Source organism: Hypomesus nipponensis, chromosome 7, assembly GCF_054491055.1.
Source record: "Hypomesus nipponensis isolate SF chromosome 7, ASM5449105v1, whole genome shotgun sequence".
NCBI lineage: Eukaryota > Metazoa > Chordata > Actinopteri > Osmeriformes > Osmeridae > Hypomesus > Hypomesus nipponensis.
Window position 1 is genome coordinate 11,236,201 of NC_140367.1, and position 14,653 is coordinate 11,250,853.

Sequence of the window (14,653 nt, forward strand, 5' to 3'; positions counted from 1 at the left end):
GGTCACTGCAGATTTTCATTATAAACTCTGAAAAACACCAGTCTGCAATCTAACCACGTTTACACTTCCTAGTTCACATATACCAATCATATTTCAAATGAAAGCCAATTTGAGATACAATTTTATCCCAGCAGCTTGTCACTACACCCACCATAGGAAGTGGTTAGTTAGTGTTCCACTTGAAGAGATGTCCAAGCTGAGATTAAGATAGCAAAGCCCTCCGTGGTAAGACATTGGCTCACCCACTCCTTCATGCAACTTATGCATGATACAGTAGATGTGAGTTAAGTGAGTATTGCTCTTAGCAGGTGGGTGTGTCAGGAGACGAGGTAGATGAAATTCCAAACATGCACGTAAAGATCAAGCAGGCCCTTGAGATGTTCTAATTTATGCGTTTAATGTGTAAAAAAAAAACTACAAAAAAAAAACACATCTGTAGCTTGAAACTATCTAGAACTGAAATGTAGAACCAAAACCTGGAAGGAGCCTCCCTCTCCATGCTGTCCCCTCCTGCATCCCTCCTTTCTTTCCTTCCTTCCTTCCTTCCTTCCTTCCTTCCTTCCTTCCTTCCTTCCTTCCTTCCTTCCTTCCTTCCTTCCTTCCTTCCTTCCTTCCTTCCTTCCTTCCTCCCTCCTTCTCGCTATCTCTCACTTCCCGCCTCCATCAGCCTGCTGTAGGGATAAGGAACATCCCCCTTCTCAGGGGTACTCACGGCGAGGAGGGAGTTGTTGTTGAGGTGGTCCTGGCTGAGGGGGCTGTGGGGGGGGTCGCCGGCTGAGGGACCCCCGGGGTGGCAGTCCAAGGTCACAAGGTCACGACACGCAGGGTGGCATGTGTACTTACAACCTGCGGTGAGGACAAGAAGAGGAGAGGAAGAGGAGAGGAGAGGAAGAGGAGAAGAAGAGGAGAGGAAGAGGGATAGGAGAGGAAGAGGAAGAGGAAGAGGAAGAGGAAGAGGAAGAGGAAGAGGAAGAGGAGAGGGAGAGGGAGTGGGAGTGGGAGAGGAAGGGAAGGGAAGGGAAGGGAAGGGAAGGGAAGGGAAGGGAAGGGAAGGGAAGGGAAGGGAAGGAAAGGAAAGGAAAGGAAAGGAAAGGAAAGGAAAGGGAAGAGGAAGAGGAAGAGGAGAGGAAGAGGAAGAGGAGAGGAAGAGGAGAGGAGAGGAGAGGAAGGGAAGAGAACAGGAAGAGGAGAGGAGAGGAGAGGAGAAGAAGAGGAGAGGAAGAGGAGAGGAAGAGGAAGAGGAGAGGAAGAGGAGAGGAAGATGTAGAAGTGTGGACAGGAGAGGAAGAGAAGAGGGAGAGGAGGAGAAGCGAGGGAAGAATGGGAGAGAAGCGAAGAAGACCGAAAGAAGAGGAAGAAAGGGAGAGGAGATGGGAGAGTGGAACAACAATTCATTTCAGACTCATATTGTCGTCACTACATAACAAAACTGCCAGATTCCGACTCTGAGTCCACGTTTACAGCCGTGTGTGTGTGTGTGTCAGTGACATGCATCAGAGGAGCGCTTCATCCCCAAGCTGAGTCTCTCTACTCCTCTCACACTTCCTCAAACGCAAATGATCCCTGGAACCGATCAGGCGCCAAGAAGAACCACGTCAAGCACTCACGCCGAGAACCGGCCGGGGAACTTCATTTGCAAATGAGATTCAACCGTATGCAAAGTCACTAGACAGGGATCCGGCACAGAGGCAGTGCGTTGCCCTGCTTGCGCTCGGTCAGTCGGACCTCAGAGGAAAAGCTCTTCCAGAGAATCCGGCACTCACGCATCATAAACAAAGATGAGTGGAAGAAACCAGGATGGGATACTTCTCTGAAATGCTCTCTGTCTCTCTTTCCTCTCTCACACACTTTTAATATTCTGGCTGACATCCAGCAGGCTACTTAGAATTCATTTGGATAGAGAGAGAGAGAGGCAGAGAGATAGAGAGAGAGAGGCAGAGAGGCAGAGAGAGAGAGAGAGAGAGAGAGAGAGAGGCAGAGAGAGAGAGAGGCAGAGAGAGGCAGAGAGAGAGAGAGGCAGAGAGAGGCTACACACACATCACCCACACACACGCTATCCATAGCTTCAGTCCGAGCCTCTTACACACACAGAGATACAGTATGCCCACCATGAGCCTGTCACTGTAGGTGTGTGTGTGTGTGTGAGTGTGTCCTCCCTTACCTGAAGACCTCCTTTGCACTTGATGGCCGAGTTTCACCGACAGTTTACAGATGGCTGATCCCATCTCCCATCCTTGAGCCTCTTCCCAGCTCCCTCACACACACACACACACACACACACATTCATTCATATACCCCGCACACTATCAATCCCATCCCCAGAGCTTGTTCTCAGTAAGGAGGAAACTGAGATATGAGACAGCATACTAGGAACAAAAGTCCCATCTCCTCTCTCTCTCACTCTCCCTGACCAGTCATTTGCCTAACCGCCGCTCTCTCTCTCTCTGTCTCTCTCTCTCCATTTGGACCTCTCCCTCTGCTGCCCCAACTCTCTCTTTCTTTCTCTCATCTCCCTCCCTCGAACTCGCCATTTACAGATTACCATTGCTTCTGTCTCTCTCTCTCTCTCTCTCTCTCTCTCTCTCTCTCTCTCTCCCCCTCTCTGTCTTTCTCTCTCTGTCTCTCTCTCTGTTGTGTGTGGAGTGCTGAGTGGGTGATTTGCCTGTCAAATGGAGGCCAGTGTGATGGACACACAGACGGGAGTGGAGGCAGAGAGAGGTGCATCATGGGGCTGCTGACTCAGGTCACCTTTGCTCTGTGTTTGAGCGTGTGTTAGCGAGCGAGAGACAGAGAAAAAGAGAAAGAGAGAGGGAAAGAAACGATGGCTTGCACGTCTGTGCACTTTTGTTCGGGTCACCCCCGTTCTGTGCTTTCAAGCGGGTGAGTGCATGCCCTCCCCTGGGCGTGTGTGGGTGTGTACAACCATGTACCACGTTACCTCCTCCATACTCCATAAATCCTCCAGCCCCACAACAGGGGGTTTAAACGATCCGGTTCATGGCTGCCTGGCTTCCTGCTCTAACCCCCTCTAACCCTCTTCATCCCTGGGTACAAAGAGCCAGGGCGGGCCCATTGTGCAGGCTGGTCCCTGGTGCAGCTACGCCGAGGAAACCCACACTCCACTCATCCACATCGACACAGATTCCTAAAATGACACAACTGTAGTCCTCATTAGCTATTGTATGCACAAGCGATGAATGTTGGTTCTGTTTCTTTAAGGGTAGGTTAAACGTATTAGAATGGCCCCAGAGATAGAATTTGGGAGGACATTGATCACGCTGTCTGAATCGTAGGAACGTCTCCAGACGGATGTAATCGATTTGTCGGGATGAGGGGCAGGGAGATAGACTAAACGTACACCAACACACACACACACACACACACCACAATGCAAGCATCAACCTGAACCAAAACAGAAAACACACACACCGTGTCCCCCTTGGCCCCTAGCTCAGTCATTTTCAGCAGTGTGTGGAATTTGGAGTCGTCTGACTAATGATGCCTCTGGGAGCGGACTGGGAGGGGGGGGGGCGTCACCCTTCATCTGCTTCAACACTGATGTGCTGAGAGCCCAAACGTAGCTCCTGGCTGGCAAGCACACACACGCACACACACAGATATCCACATGGCACATCACACACACATGTACTCATGCCCCTTCCACAGACTAACACATTTACTGGTACACAAGCAGGGAAATACACACACACAAACACATCAGCTGTAGGCCTCTCACTCCGGCCAACAAACAGCATTTGGCCTCATTCAAAGCTAACAGCTGACACATCTCTCTTGCTCAACCAGACACACACAGCTATCACTGTTTAAGGACACGGAGCCTCAAACTGTCATGTCAAAATATTCTTGTTCAACCGACCGCTGACTCTCTCCACAGAGATGTGAGACCAGTCAAGAGGGCAGCGGACGGCCTTGTTGTGGACTGCAGTAGGAAGCATCCGGAAGGTTCAGTGTGTGTCTGAGTATGTGTGCGCGTGTGTGGGTGGTGGCAGGGGGCTTTCAGGGACAGGGGGACAGGGGTACAGGGTGCATCTGGTGGGTCCTACTTCTCCCTGACAGGTGTGCGTGTGGGGGGGGTGGGGGTGGGGGTGTAGAACAGGTGTGGGCTGGGATAATCTGTTGTCTCTTTGTTGCCCCCCCCACAGTGTTTCCCTCCCACCTGAATGATGATCCCGTTCTAAGTTCTTTCGTCACATTACCACAGTTAGCTTTGACACTAAGAATGTAGCTCCAAGTTTGAAGGATGTGTGTGTGTGGTTGTGGGTCTGTAGCCGTGTGTGCGAGCATGCTCGTGTGCGTGGGTGTGTTCCTTTCCTGTCATGAGAGCTGAGCGAAGCCCTCCTTTCAGCAGGTGTGAGCGATGGGCCAAACTGATCACTTCCCTGAACTACTACAAAGAGCCACGTCTCTGCAGGGGAGAGTGTGCGAATGATACGCTCCACTCCAAACATACCAAAGTGTCATATTACATAACAGTCTGTAGGACAGAGGGGTGTGTGTGTGTGTGTGTTTGGCTCCCCAGTGTGTGTTGACGCAACAGCATGCAGCTAGTCTCTAGCTGGGCAGCGTTCAGCAGGACATTCTTTAGTCCGGCATTCTGAAAGCTGGACGCCACATTCTGTCCAGTCTCCCCTCACATCCGGCTCCAGCCTAAATTAGTCCGCACACTTTGGCACAGTGCCCAGTACCAACACACACACTTCTGAATCGCAAAGTCATTCACAGACTGTCTCTCAACCCCTCGCCGTTGCCGAGGTCCGGTCCACATCTTAGTAGGTGTCGTCGTGTGTTCGAGCCGTCTCTAGGAATTCTAAGCCTGCTGACATTCAATTATTCAAAGCACCCGTATCTCTCCTCTTCCCTTCCCCCCCCCCCGCGTCTCTCCCAGCCCATTGGACCTGTGGCTCCCTTCCTCTCACTCCATCCGTCCCTCCGTCTCTCACGCCGCGTCTCTCCACCGGCACGCGTCTGCCCTCTTTCGCCACTCCGCCCGCCCATCCGTCCCTCCCTCGCAGACGCGCTCCGATGCTTCGATTCCATCGAACCTCCAGTACGCACAGCGTCCCCAGGGAGATGAAACACCGTTCCCTTGGCCGAGACATGTCCAAGAGGGCTGGAGTCCGAGCACACCGGTGAGTTTACAGGCTACAGACCGCCGCCGTGTCAAAGAGGGAGGGAGGTCGTCGGTTCCAGTCCCGAGCTGTGTGCTCTACGAGGGACGTCCGAAGAGTACGGCCCGCCAGGAATGTCCCCTTTAGATAGCACGGATTGAACTGCGGACATGCTGAACACACACACACACACACATACACACAGGGGCTAGAGTTCCTAGCAGAGTAACAGACCTCCAGACAAAGACTCACCCGAGGTGTTCCAGAGCAGACTGAGCTCGAGGCGCCCAGAGCGGCGCACCAGTTTGGGGAGTCGGGACAGGAAGCCGGTTAGCCTCCTCATGGTCCTCCCCAAGCCTTTCCCCAGTTCCATGGCTGCTGGCGCGCGCAGGGCAGGGCCCCGGGCCTCACGCGCTGTAGCGGACCGTCTGACCACCGACGGAGGCCTCAGCGCCACAGGCCATCGTGCAAATCCCAACTCTGGACTGTCCTGCCCCGGACTCTTTCCTCCATCTCTCCCTCCCTCTGTCGGTCTCTCGGTCGGTCGCTCTCTTTGTGGCTCACATGTCATGTCTGGCCTTGTCTAGTCCCACCCCTGCTGGCTGTACCCCCTCGGTGACCCACCTACTACTGCATGTGTGTGTGTGTGTCTGGTCATTGTGTTGGGTCATTAACCTGTCACAGGGCAACGTTTCTTCTGAAGCCCCACTGTTAGGGAGCCTGCACAAACAGCAGCTGGGTGATAGAAACACACACACACCCACCCACGCACCCAGCCACCCACACACACACACACAGAACACAGACGGCTAGACACTCCCCGTAAACATAAATAACATTAAACTCCTGTATTTGCCACAGTGACTCCAGGAAAAGGTTCCCAACCCTTATTAGCATTCCAGCATCAGGAGGACTCTCCATAGTGGATTAGAGGAAGACCCCCATCCCACGTTCAGCCTAGCTGTGAGAAGATACCAGCTGGAAGTTCTCCATGGGAAACGCACGACCAGCTTCTCCTCCCATCTTCCCCCAAAACGCGCAACAGAGACCTCCCAGTCCTGGCTCCGGGCCCCCTGAACTCTGTCTGGGTTCACCGGTCAAAATGACCTTCTGATCCATGGTGATATAAAGGACGGTCAGCGCTTCACTCCTGTGGCCTCCACCACCTCGGCCTCCACCCTTGGTTCCCCAAGGAACCCCTCCATCGAGGGGGAATGTGTGTCGCAGCTCTCTGCCACGGGGGCGTGTGTCAGTTGGGTACGGCAGGGGGCCAATGCGAGCAGAACCATGACACCATGTAATGTAATGTTGCTGTAAAGGCCTCTCCTACTCTTGCTGTCAAATACGATGCTTTTTTTTCGGTAGCTAACGCAGCGATTCTGGGTTGTGGCGAATGTGTTCTGACCCGCCTCGGTGCCCCTCTACCCATCTGTGACTAAACACACATCTACACCCTCACGCAACTCAACACCACACCAGACAAAGACCTCAACACCACTCCAGGGTTCAGTTTCCCAGCTATCTCCTCTGATCTGACCCACTTTGAGGCGGCTCGAGGCACACGGGGCCGGACCGAGCCGGATTAGGATCCTACCTGAGTTCAGTGGCGTGCGGGGAATCATCATTAAATCCAACTTGGTTTGTACAAGCCTTTTATGACGAGTGATGTCACAAAGGGCTTCACAGTTGCCGCACTGATAAACAACCTCATATCCTTCTTGAGAGAAGACAGGCTTGAACTTGGCAGATAGGGAGAAGGAGTTGTGTCTCTGCTGTGCTATGCTGTGCTACGTGTAGCTCTAAAAGCAAAAGCGAGGCGCCTCGTGTATAGACTTGTTTCACATAGGTTTCATAGGGATTCATATGGTATTTATGTGTTCGCATTGCTCTCAAAGGATTAGGCTTTGTTATTTTCAGAAGTGAAGATGTCAAACCGCGACATAGGATCAGTAGCAGACTGAAACAGTTGACCGAAGGAGGACCAATATTTACAGTGCAGTGTTGCAAACGATAAATAAACATGATAAAAAACATCCAGATAACTTTGTCCCCGGAACGCTCTACAGTCCACTTCATCGTAATGTTGGAATCCTTAACCGCCAGTCCAGTCCAGTCCGGACACAGTCCTAACCTGGGTCTCATGCCCCAGACGCCTCCAGGAAAACTGGCTGTGCTGCTCACTGGAGCGAGACAGTTACTCTGAGAACGATGACCGCAAGGACCGCTGGGGTTAATGAGTGAGTGGTTAGTGGATAAATTACTGTCTCTCTCTCTTTCTCTCTCTCTCTCACCCACACACACTCACTCACTCAGTCATACACACACACAAACACACACACACACAGGGAGAGATATGCACACATATACACACCAAGAAAGTCCTTGACACACATAAAGGGGTGCACACACACACACACACACACACACATTTGAGAGACTCCTGCTCTTTACAAAACAGAACTATCATGGATAGTAAGGGGCTTAAAGAAACGTGAACTCAAAGTCATAGTTGGACGAAGCTTTTTATGAGGTGCTAAATATTATTTGAGGTACAGCAGTTTACTTTCTCGCGAACTCATTTTGGGCCAGCGTCATGTAAAATGAGAGTCAAATATATACAAACCATACCAGCTGCTGAACAGTTTGAGGAAGTGGTGTACCTAAAAGTGCATAACTATGCAGGGAGAGATGAGTGGAGACGTAATGGTGGTGGATGTTGTCATTCGGACCAGTCTATCAGCATACCACATAGAAGTGCGTGTGTAACCCAGCCCAAGAGGGCTGTACAGTATGTGGGAGTACTGTACCAATCTGAAGGAATGTGTATCCTACCGTTCAATGTTATAGAAACTACATACCAATGTGTCTCTTAGTGTAGTTCCAAAAACAGTTTGAAAACAAGTTTGAAAAAATGCCAATTATGGCAGCTAATCTGCCAATTATTTGATATGGCACTTAATGACGTTTATGAAAATACTTGAAAACCCTCAATATGAATAATACACCGAATCCTTAAATCTCTTGAATCTTTGTCGTAGCTTACCTGTGCAAGTTAGACAGTCGTGGAGGATGTACTGGCAGCAGACGTCGCACCAAGTGCCTGACACACCTTGGGTGAAGATGTGCCCTTCGCCTTTCTCCTCCCTCACTCGGGGGTCTCTCTTGCTTGGCGAGAATATCGTCCTCACATCCGGAGGCCTGTACCCTTTCTTCCTGCTACGAGGCGCGGGGTTTGACTCCGGTTCTGGTTTCTTCTCCGAGGGGACCAGTACAGGATCGGGTCTCTTTTCGCTCCAAGCCGCTTCTAGGCTTTCTAGGCTCAGGGGTTGAGACGATGGATGGCATCTGACGGCTTTCACAACCCGACTTTTCGAGTGTCGCATCTTGATGCTCGGTGGACATTCGGGACAGTCGTCCGTGTCCACTATAGTGGCTATCGCCCTCTGCGGTATCGGTGATTTATTAACGAAAGTCATGGTTACCTGTGCCTCGATGAACCGCGTCGGGGAATATTTTCGATTGTTATGCATCGCGTTATAAATTACGCTCTCTCTTGAGCGCACGGGACGCAATTGACTACTATAACCTTCTCCGCTATCCGGGTTACTTGGAAAAAACTAAAAAACGTAGCCGATGAAATGTTTGACGATACGTTATTCCACCTATCCACCATATTTCAAACTTGTTCGTGTGACTTATAAATTGTTCTCGCGACTGCTCGGTGTGTTGTCAGTAAGCAGGTCTAGCAGGTGTGGGAAACGGGTTGGATTTCATTTCAGTTCAAACCCAGTGGAATCCAGACCATGGAGCCACAAAGCCATTGAAGCGCAAATCAGTAAACCGTTACCAAATGCAGTTTTTGATCATAAAGAAAACTGCTAACATTTATAAAATGATTTAAAAAATATATACTAAGATTAAGCTTTGAGCACACTTTATTTTTTTTCAATAAATGTGTGAGCTTTTTGAATCAGACAATAGTAACCGTATTGTAATTGTATTACGTTACAATTAATAGTGTGTGTGTGTGTGCCCCTGGAGTCACCCAAGAATACATTTCAGCAAACATATACAATCTTGATTTATTTGGGCAAATTGATTCATAGACATCCAGTGATTAACCATTGGAATCGGACATAGCTAGATAATGGAAAAAATAAAAAACATGCTATAATCGTCAAGCCTACACCCTAGTCTACACATATTACAGTTCATCAAATTCATCAAGTATTCTACACAGTATACAGCTTTGGCACAACAGAAAATAAGTACTTTCATTTCAATAATGTGGCTCTTTGCACATTATAGCCCTATTTGTGAACCCTAAATCTCAACAAAAAACATCTGTAAACAAGACTAATGCATTTAAGGCTTTAAACAGCCTGTTAAAATGAGCCTTTATTTGTTGCATGCTCCTGAGTAAAGAACTGCACCTCACAAACACACTTTCAATGATCAAAGGTCTCTTGTGCAAAATGTTTTTGTTTTGCTTTTCAATTTGTCTACAACATCTGGTTTACCCTGAGTTTAAGTTCCCTGCTGGTAGGAAGGGTGGGGGTTAGGGGTGGGGGGTTAGGGGTGGAGTTTGGCACAGGGCTGACTCAGGTGGTAGCCCGCTCAGACCCCTTCCTCATCAGTGTCGTCCTCGCTCTCAAACACTTCCTCCTGCGGTCAGAGTACAGAAGACACTCAGTCATTTGGATCCAAATCCACGCTTATCACCACAGGTCCCATATTTAACGACAGTCAATCAAATCAAATGAATGAGTGTGTGAGTACACGCGAGAGAGACCCAGCGAGTTAATACGTGTGTGGATGTGTGTGTGTGTGTGTGTGTAAGGAGGTATAGCCTACGTACATATCCACCCTTCTGCATGACCCAGGGGGAGTAGTGGTCTTTGAGGAACTTGGCTCCGAAGCCCAGAACCCGGTTCATTGGGAGAGTGTCCAGTGCTGACAGGCGACTGGACACCTGGGGAAAGGACAGGAGAGTCCACGTCAAACACTTCATCCTCCACACAACCATGGGGTCAAACATGGAGGGGGCGCGGCCTCCGCTTCAACGTTCGACCCTCATCGAGAGGGTGAGTTCTCCTCGTGCGGTGGGCACGTGCATCCCCCTGGGTGGAGCTCTCGTCACAATATCAACGTTTATATCACTATCATTTTAGTGACAGCGTAGTCCACCTATAGTGACACTTTCTTGAGTGTATATCCAAGCAGTGCTCGGTGTTGGGAAAGCTCACCTTCTACATGAATTAGTTCAGTTCATAGTTCAACATTTTGAACTACGTTCACAGCTCCAAAAAATGTTTTATGTCTTTTTTTCAATATATAGCGGGCTATCATTTTTCCAAATGATTTCCACAGCCCATGCCACAGACAGAACCACAGACGGTGCGGTACTGGTGGCTGCCGTTGCCAGACTGAAAATACCGCTCTCGGCCTCTACGCAACTTTGGCACTCTCACACTTTGCAGGCATAGACAGTAGAAGAACGCACACGCAGCGATTGACTGGTTGGGCAACCCTGGATACAGGACTGTTAATGGTGTGTTTTTTGCCTGGAAGTCTCTAGAAATCTGGCACCTTATTTAACAAAATTAAAAAGAGTGAACCTGCCGTTCACAGACACCAGAACGAACGCGTTCACAGTATTGTTCATCAGGCAGTAATACCGTACGTTCAGTTCACGTTCACCAAAATGATGAACGAGTTCATGAACTTTTGTTCAATGAACGCGTTCAGGCACAACACTGGCGGTCCTTACCTCACACGTGACAGCAATCTGGGTTTGGGGTTCCTCAGTGCTGGGTTCAGGGTTCAGCCCGACCCTTCTGAGGAAGGTTGACATCACTTTGGAAAAGAAGCTATAGGAACCAAGAAGTTCTTTGGCTAGAGATGTGTCCTTCAGAATCTAAGGAAAAACGGGAGGGGAGAAATGAGAAGTCTGACATTTATTCAGCCAGGTACATTGAAAGGAGGACGTTCCCTAGTTTGTTTATGCATGGTAAACTTTGACTCGGGCAACTCCCATTGGATTGGATTCTTGGTCGACTTCAATCAGGCTGACGTGGAATTATCTGGGATTAGAGAGACACCTGGTGGATGGAAGCAGAACTACAACCGACACTTGATAACGTGGTAGGAAAAGTTCTCTCACCTCGTCGTTCAATTTGTCCCCGTGTTCTCTCAACAACAACCCCACAAGTGTCTCCACGGAATCTGCGTAGCAAGAACAATGCATCAGGCTGGAACAGGCGGTGTGTGAGAGAAGAATTGAAGAGATGACGTTAAATGTCCTTTGAAATGACCTTTCTCCCCGTCCGTTTCCAGATCTCCAGGTGTGAAGCTAATGGCATCAGCCATCTTGGTCAGTCTGTTAGCGACGTCCTCCAGTCCCTCTCTGTCTCCACCTCCATTTTTCTCTTCCTCTTCATCTCCCCCTCCATCTGAAACAGACCGACCCAGAGCTAATATAGTTAGGGGAGAAGTCTGGTTCAATTAGCTGGTGTCAAATAAAAGTTCGAAACAAAAAAAAAATCGAGAAAACAAAATGATCCCATGAAATAGCGAAACACCAACTGGTGTCCAGATCAAATCAAATGTACACATGTTATTTCTATAGACCTTTTTACAAGCAAGGTCACAGAGGGCTTCACATACGCCCATAGAACTGCAACCTAAACCAACCTAAACCCTCAGAGACAAGACCAGGGAAAAAAGTAAATGGATGGCAATTGCTCCTCCCAAGGTTCCTTCCACTGTCACGACTCACTATGGCCCCTGAACATCACTCCCTCGGGCTGTATTCCTGGCTCCTCGTCCTCCGGCTCGATGGGCCCTTTCCCACAAGCGAACATTTTCAGGAACCTCCTCATCGTTCTCTTCTTCTTCTTCCTCTCCTTCAGGCTGGCCGTGGACTCGGGGGTCCCTGAGGGCACCCCCTGCTGAGGCTCTGTGCCCCCCTGCCCTGGAGGGGCCACCTCCCTCCGCCTGGTGGCGTACGCCATCATCACCCGAAACTCCACGGTGTCCTCCATGCCCTCTTCACTGGCCGCTGGCGCAGCTTGGTTGGCGTCGGTACAATCGATGGCATCCACAGGGGCATGTCCGTAGGCGGCCACAACGGCGTTCGCGTCGGCTTGACCCTCCATTTGACCAATCGCCATAATTCTGACACGGAAGCAGAAGGAAATGTTACGTCAGGTTAGTTAGGTGTCGGGGAGTCAGGTGGCTGAGAGGTGAGGGAAGCGGGCTAGTAATCAGAAGGCTGCCAGTTTGATTCCTGGCCGTGCCAAATGACGTTGTGTCCTTGGGCAAGACACTTCACCCTACTTTCCTTGGGGAGAATGTCCATGTTCTTACTGTAAGTCGCTCTGGATAAGAGCGTCTGCCAAATTACTAAATTAAAATGTTAATGTCAGGCTTTATTACATAAAGTATTCAAGTATACAATGAACTGTCGCTCAATAAACTGTGGACAAAATGGAAAGGGATTGACTTATTGTTTGCCTCTTGGGCCGCTCAATTTGGATTTTGCTTCTGTACTAGGTCTGGGAGTTTGACTTTGAAGTCGGTTTTCAGAAACACGTTTTTTGTAGGTCCAATCAGCGAACAGAGGGAGTGGCTGAGAACGATGACGTTAATGTCGTGCACTAGTTTGAGTAGTTCAGTAATGGCGGCGGAGAAAGATGCAAGCAAAGCTATTCTGCGGTTGTGGCAACGCTGCCGAATATCCATAAGTTAAAGCCGGAGCAAGAACATTCCTTGCTGAGTTTTGTTGGTGGCCATGATGTTGTGGCCCTCCTCCCCACGGGGTTTGGGAAAATTTTGATTTTCTAGCTACGGCAGCTAGCTCCGTTACAGCAGTGGTGAAGGAGTGAAGGTGAACGCTAGCAATTGGTTATGGCAGATCAGAGTGGCTCTGGGCAGATCCAATAGTTTTAAACTTCAACAGGGTACCCGCCTTCAAGGAAGTTAACGCTTGTCAATGGAGCAATCCCAGACCCTCTGTACAAATTAAATGTACGAGGGTCTGGTTAGGACCAGGCTAGTATGTTGGCAGTGCTACTCGTGAATTATGTGTACATGTGTTCTATATCTGCTCCGACGACCGTTTAACACAGCTGTGTGGCTAGATTGCCTTACGAGCCATAGTAATAAGGAACACATTAAGGGAATACACAATAGTAGTTATCTAATTATAGTTAGATCCTCTCTTAATGAAGGGTCAGTGATATGCCTAAGCCTTGCCTATTGACACATTCCGTACATGTTTGCCAGCTTTCCTTTCTTTGGCAGCAGTACCTGTGTTGCTTTTAGCCGGGATAATACTTTTTTAATTCTTCCTATTTGGTTATTCGTTCATCTTGTTTAAAATATGCTGCTCTCTTTACGTATCCATGCTTACAATTGGTCATAGTGCAAACACTGCGCATTTTACGTGAACACGCTCATTGCTAGATTGGGAAAACCCAAGTGTGGACTTTAACGATTCGATAACCACCGTCATGATGCGTGAATGCTGATGACAGCTAATGCGAACGAAAATAGTCTATACTAGGGTAGTTGAACTTGAAGCTGTGTCAGCATACACAATGCCTAATGCCATGTTATCTGTCAAGGAAAGTAGCCTTCGGCTTCGGGAAGTACCCTGCTGCAACTCGGTGGCAATGTCCAGACATGTTTGTCTAACTGTCAACGGGCTATCAATGCACTCTATCACAAAACGATTTCCCTTACTTAAGACAATTATGTTAATCTAATGCTCATCCAAAAACAGAGTATTGGGCTGAAATCAAGTAGGCCTGGTCCTACATTTCAGCGTTAATGTTAAACACGTAAATTAGGCTATAGCCTAGTTCACGTCGATAGTAAATAAGTGAATATGGCTTTTGAAAATTTAAACGTTTGGCTAACATGTCATTTTGGTTAATACGATAACAGACGGACAAACTTGTGGGCAGCCAGGACGAATCGAAAAGTCTTGAATCGAAGAAATAGAACCTATAGGTTCTGTACAATCCGGCAAAAAGTTAAGGAGCTGGCTCCCAAACACGTAGACTGTGACATTTACATTTTTAAAAGTAAATAAATTAGACCCAACACTTAAATAGGCTACGTACTTACGTTTCTTCTAATGTTGGCGAAGTGGCCAAATTTTAGCCTATTTCTTCTTAACCGCGTTCCCTGTTCGTTACTGCTAGACTGGAGTTCCTCAAAACACCGGTAGCCTGCTAGTCTACTAGAGGGGTTTCCAGTTATGCTGCTTCACTGAAGTGAGCATTGCTTTTAAGTCCGCTCTACCAACATGAAACCGAAAGAATAGGGGTGACACAGTAATTTCACGTATTGTCTAAGTTCACTGAAGTAGCCCAACTCAAAAGCATGTGACATTTGACAGTCAGCTGATCGCATGTCAATAAAAACACACGTAGACCTAACAAGTCTTTAAAACTTTATTATTATTCTAAAATGATAACATTATTCAGATGTTACAATTGTACAATCTGACATGCTTT

At 48.7% G+C, this 14,653-nt stretch overlaps 2 protein-coding genes across 3 annotated transcripts in view; both read right to left on the reverse strand.

Annotated features, from left to right (window-relative positions):
• rassf3 (Ras association domain family member 3) overlaps positions 1 to 8,674 on the reverse strand; it is a 36,602-nt gene extending 27,928 nt beyond the window's left edge. Inside the window, exons 1-2 of the mRNA XM_084701045.1 lie at positions 8,173 to 8,674; positions 713 to 846 (exon numbers count right to left, since the gene is read on the reverse strand). Coding sequence (XP_084557171.1) covers positions 713 to 846; positions 8,173 to 8,659 — 621 coding nt within the window. The 5' untranslated portion in view covers positions 8,660 to 8,674. The remainder of the gene's footprint in view (positions 1 to 712; positions 847 to 8,172) is intronic.
• Positions 8,675 to 9,192: 518 nt separating this feature from the next.
• LOC146276770 (uncharacterized) lies at positions 9,193 to 14,457 on the reverse strand. 2 transcript variants are annotated; one of them, XM_084702107.1, is made up of 7 exons: positions 14,258 to 14,457; positions 11,908 to 12,305; positions 11,444 to 11,581; positions 11,293 to 11,354; positions 10,900 to 11,046; positions 9,988 to 10,101; positions 9,193 to 9,794 (listed from the first exon to the last, which is right to left on the reverse strand). In XM_084702107.1, the coding sequence occupies exons 2-7, from the start codon at positions 12,299 to 12,301 to the stop codon at positions 9,747 to 9,749; spliced, it is 903 nt and encodes a 300-aa protein (XP_084558233.1). In that variant the 5' UTR covers positions 12,302 to 12,305; positions 14,258 to 14,457; the 3' UTR covers positions 9,193 to 9,746. The 2 variants fall into 2 exon arrangements, with proteins under 2 accessions (XP_084558233.1, XP_084558232.1); XM_084702106.1 differs by having other exon boundaries at positions 14,262 to 14,456.
• Positions 14,458 to 14,653: the final 196 nt, after the last annotated feature.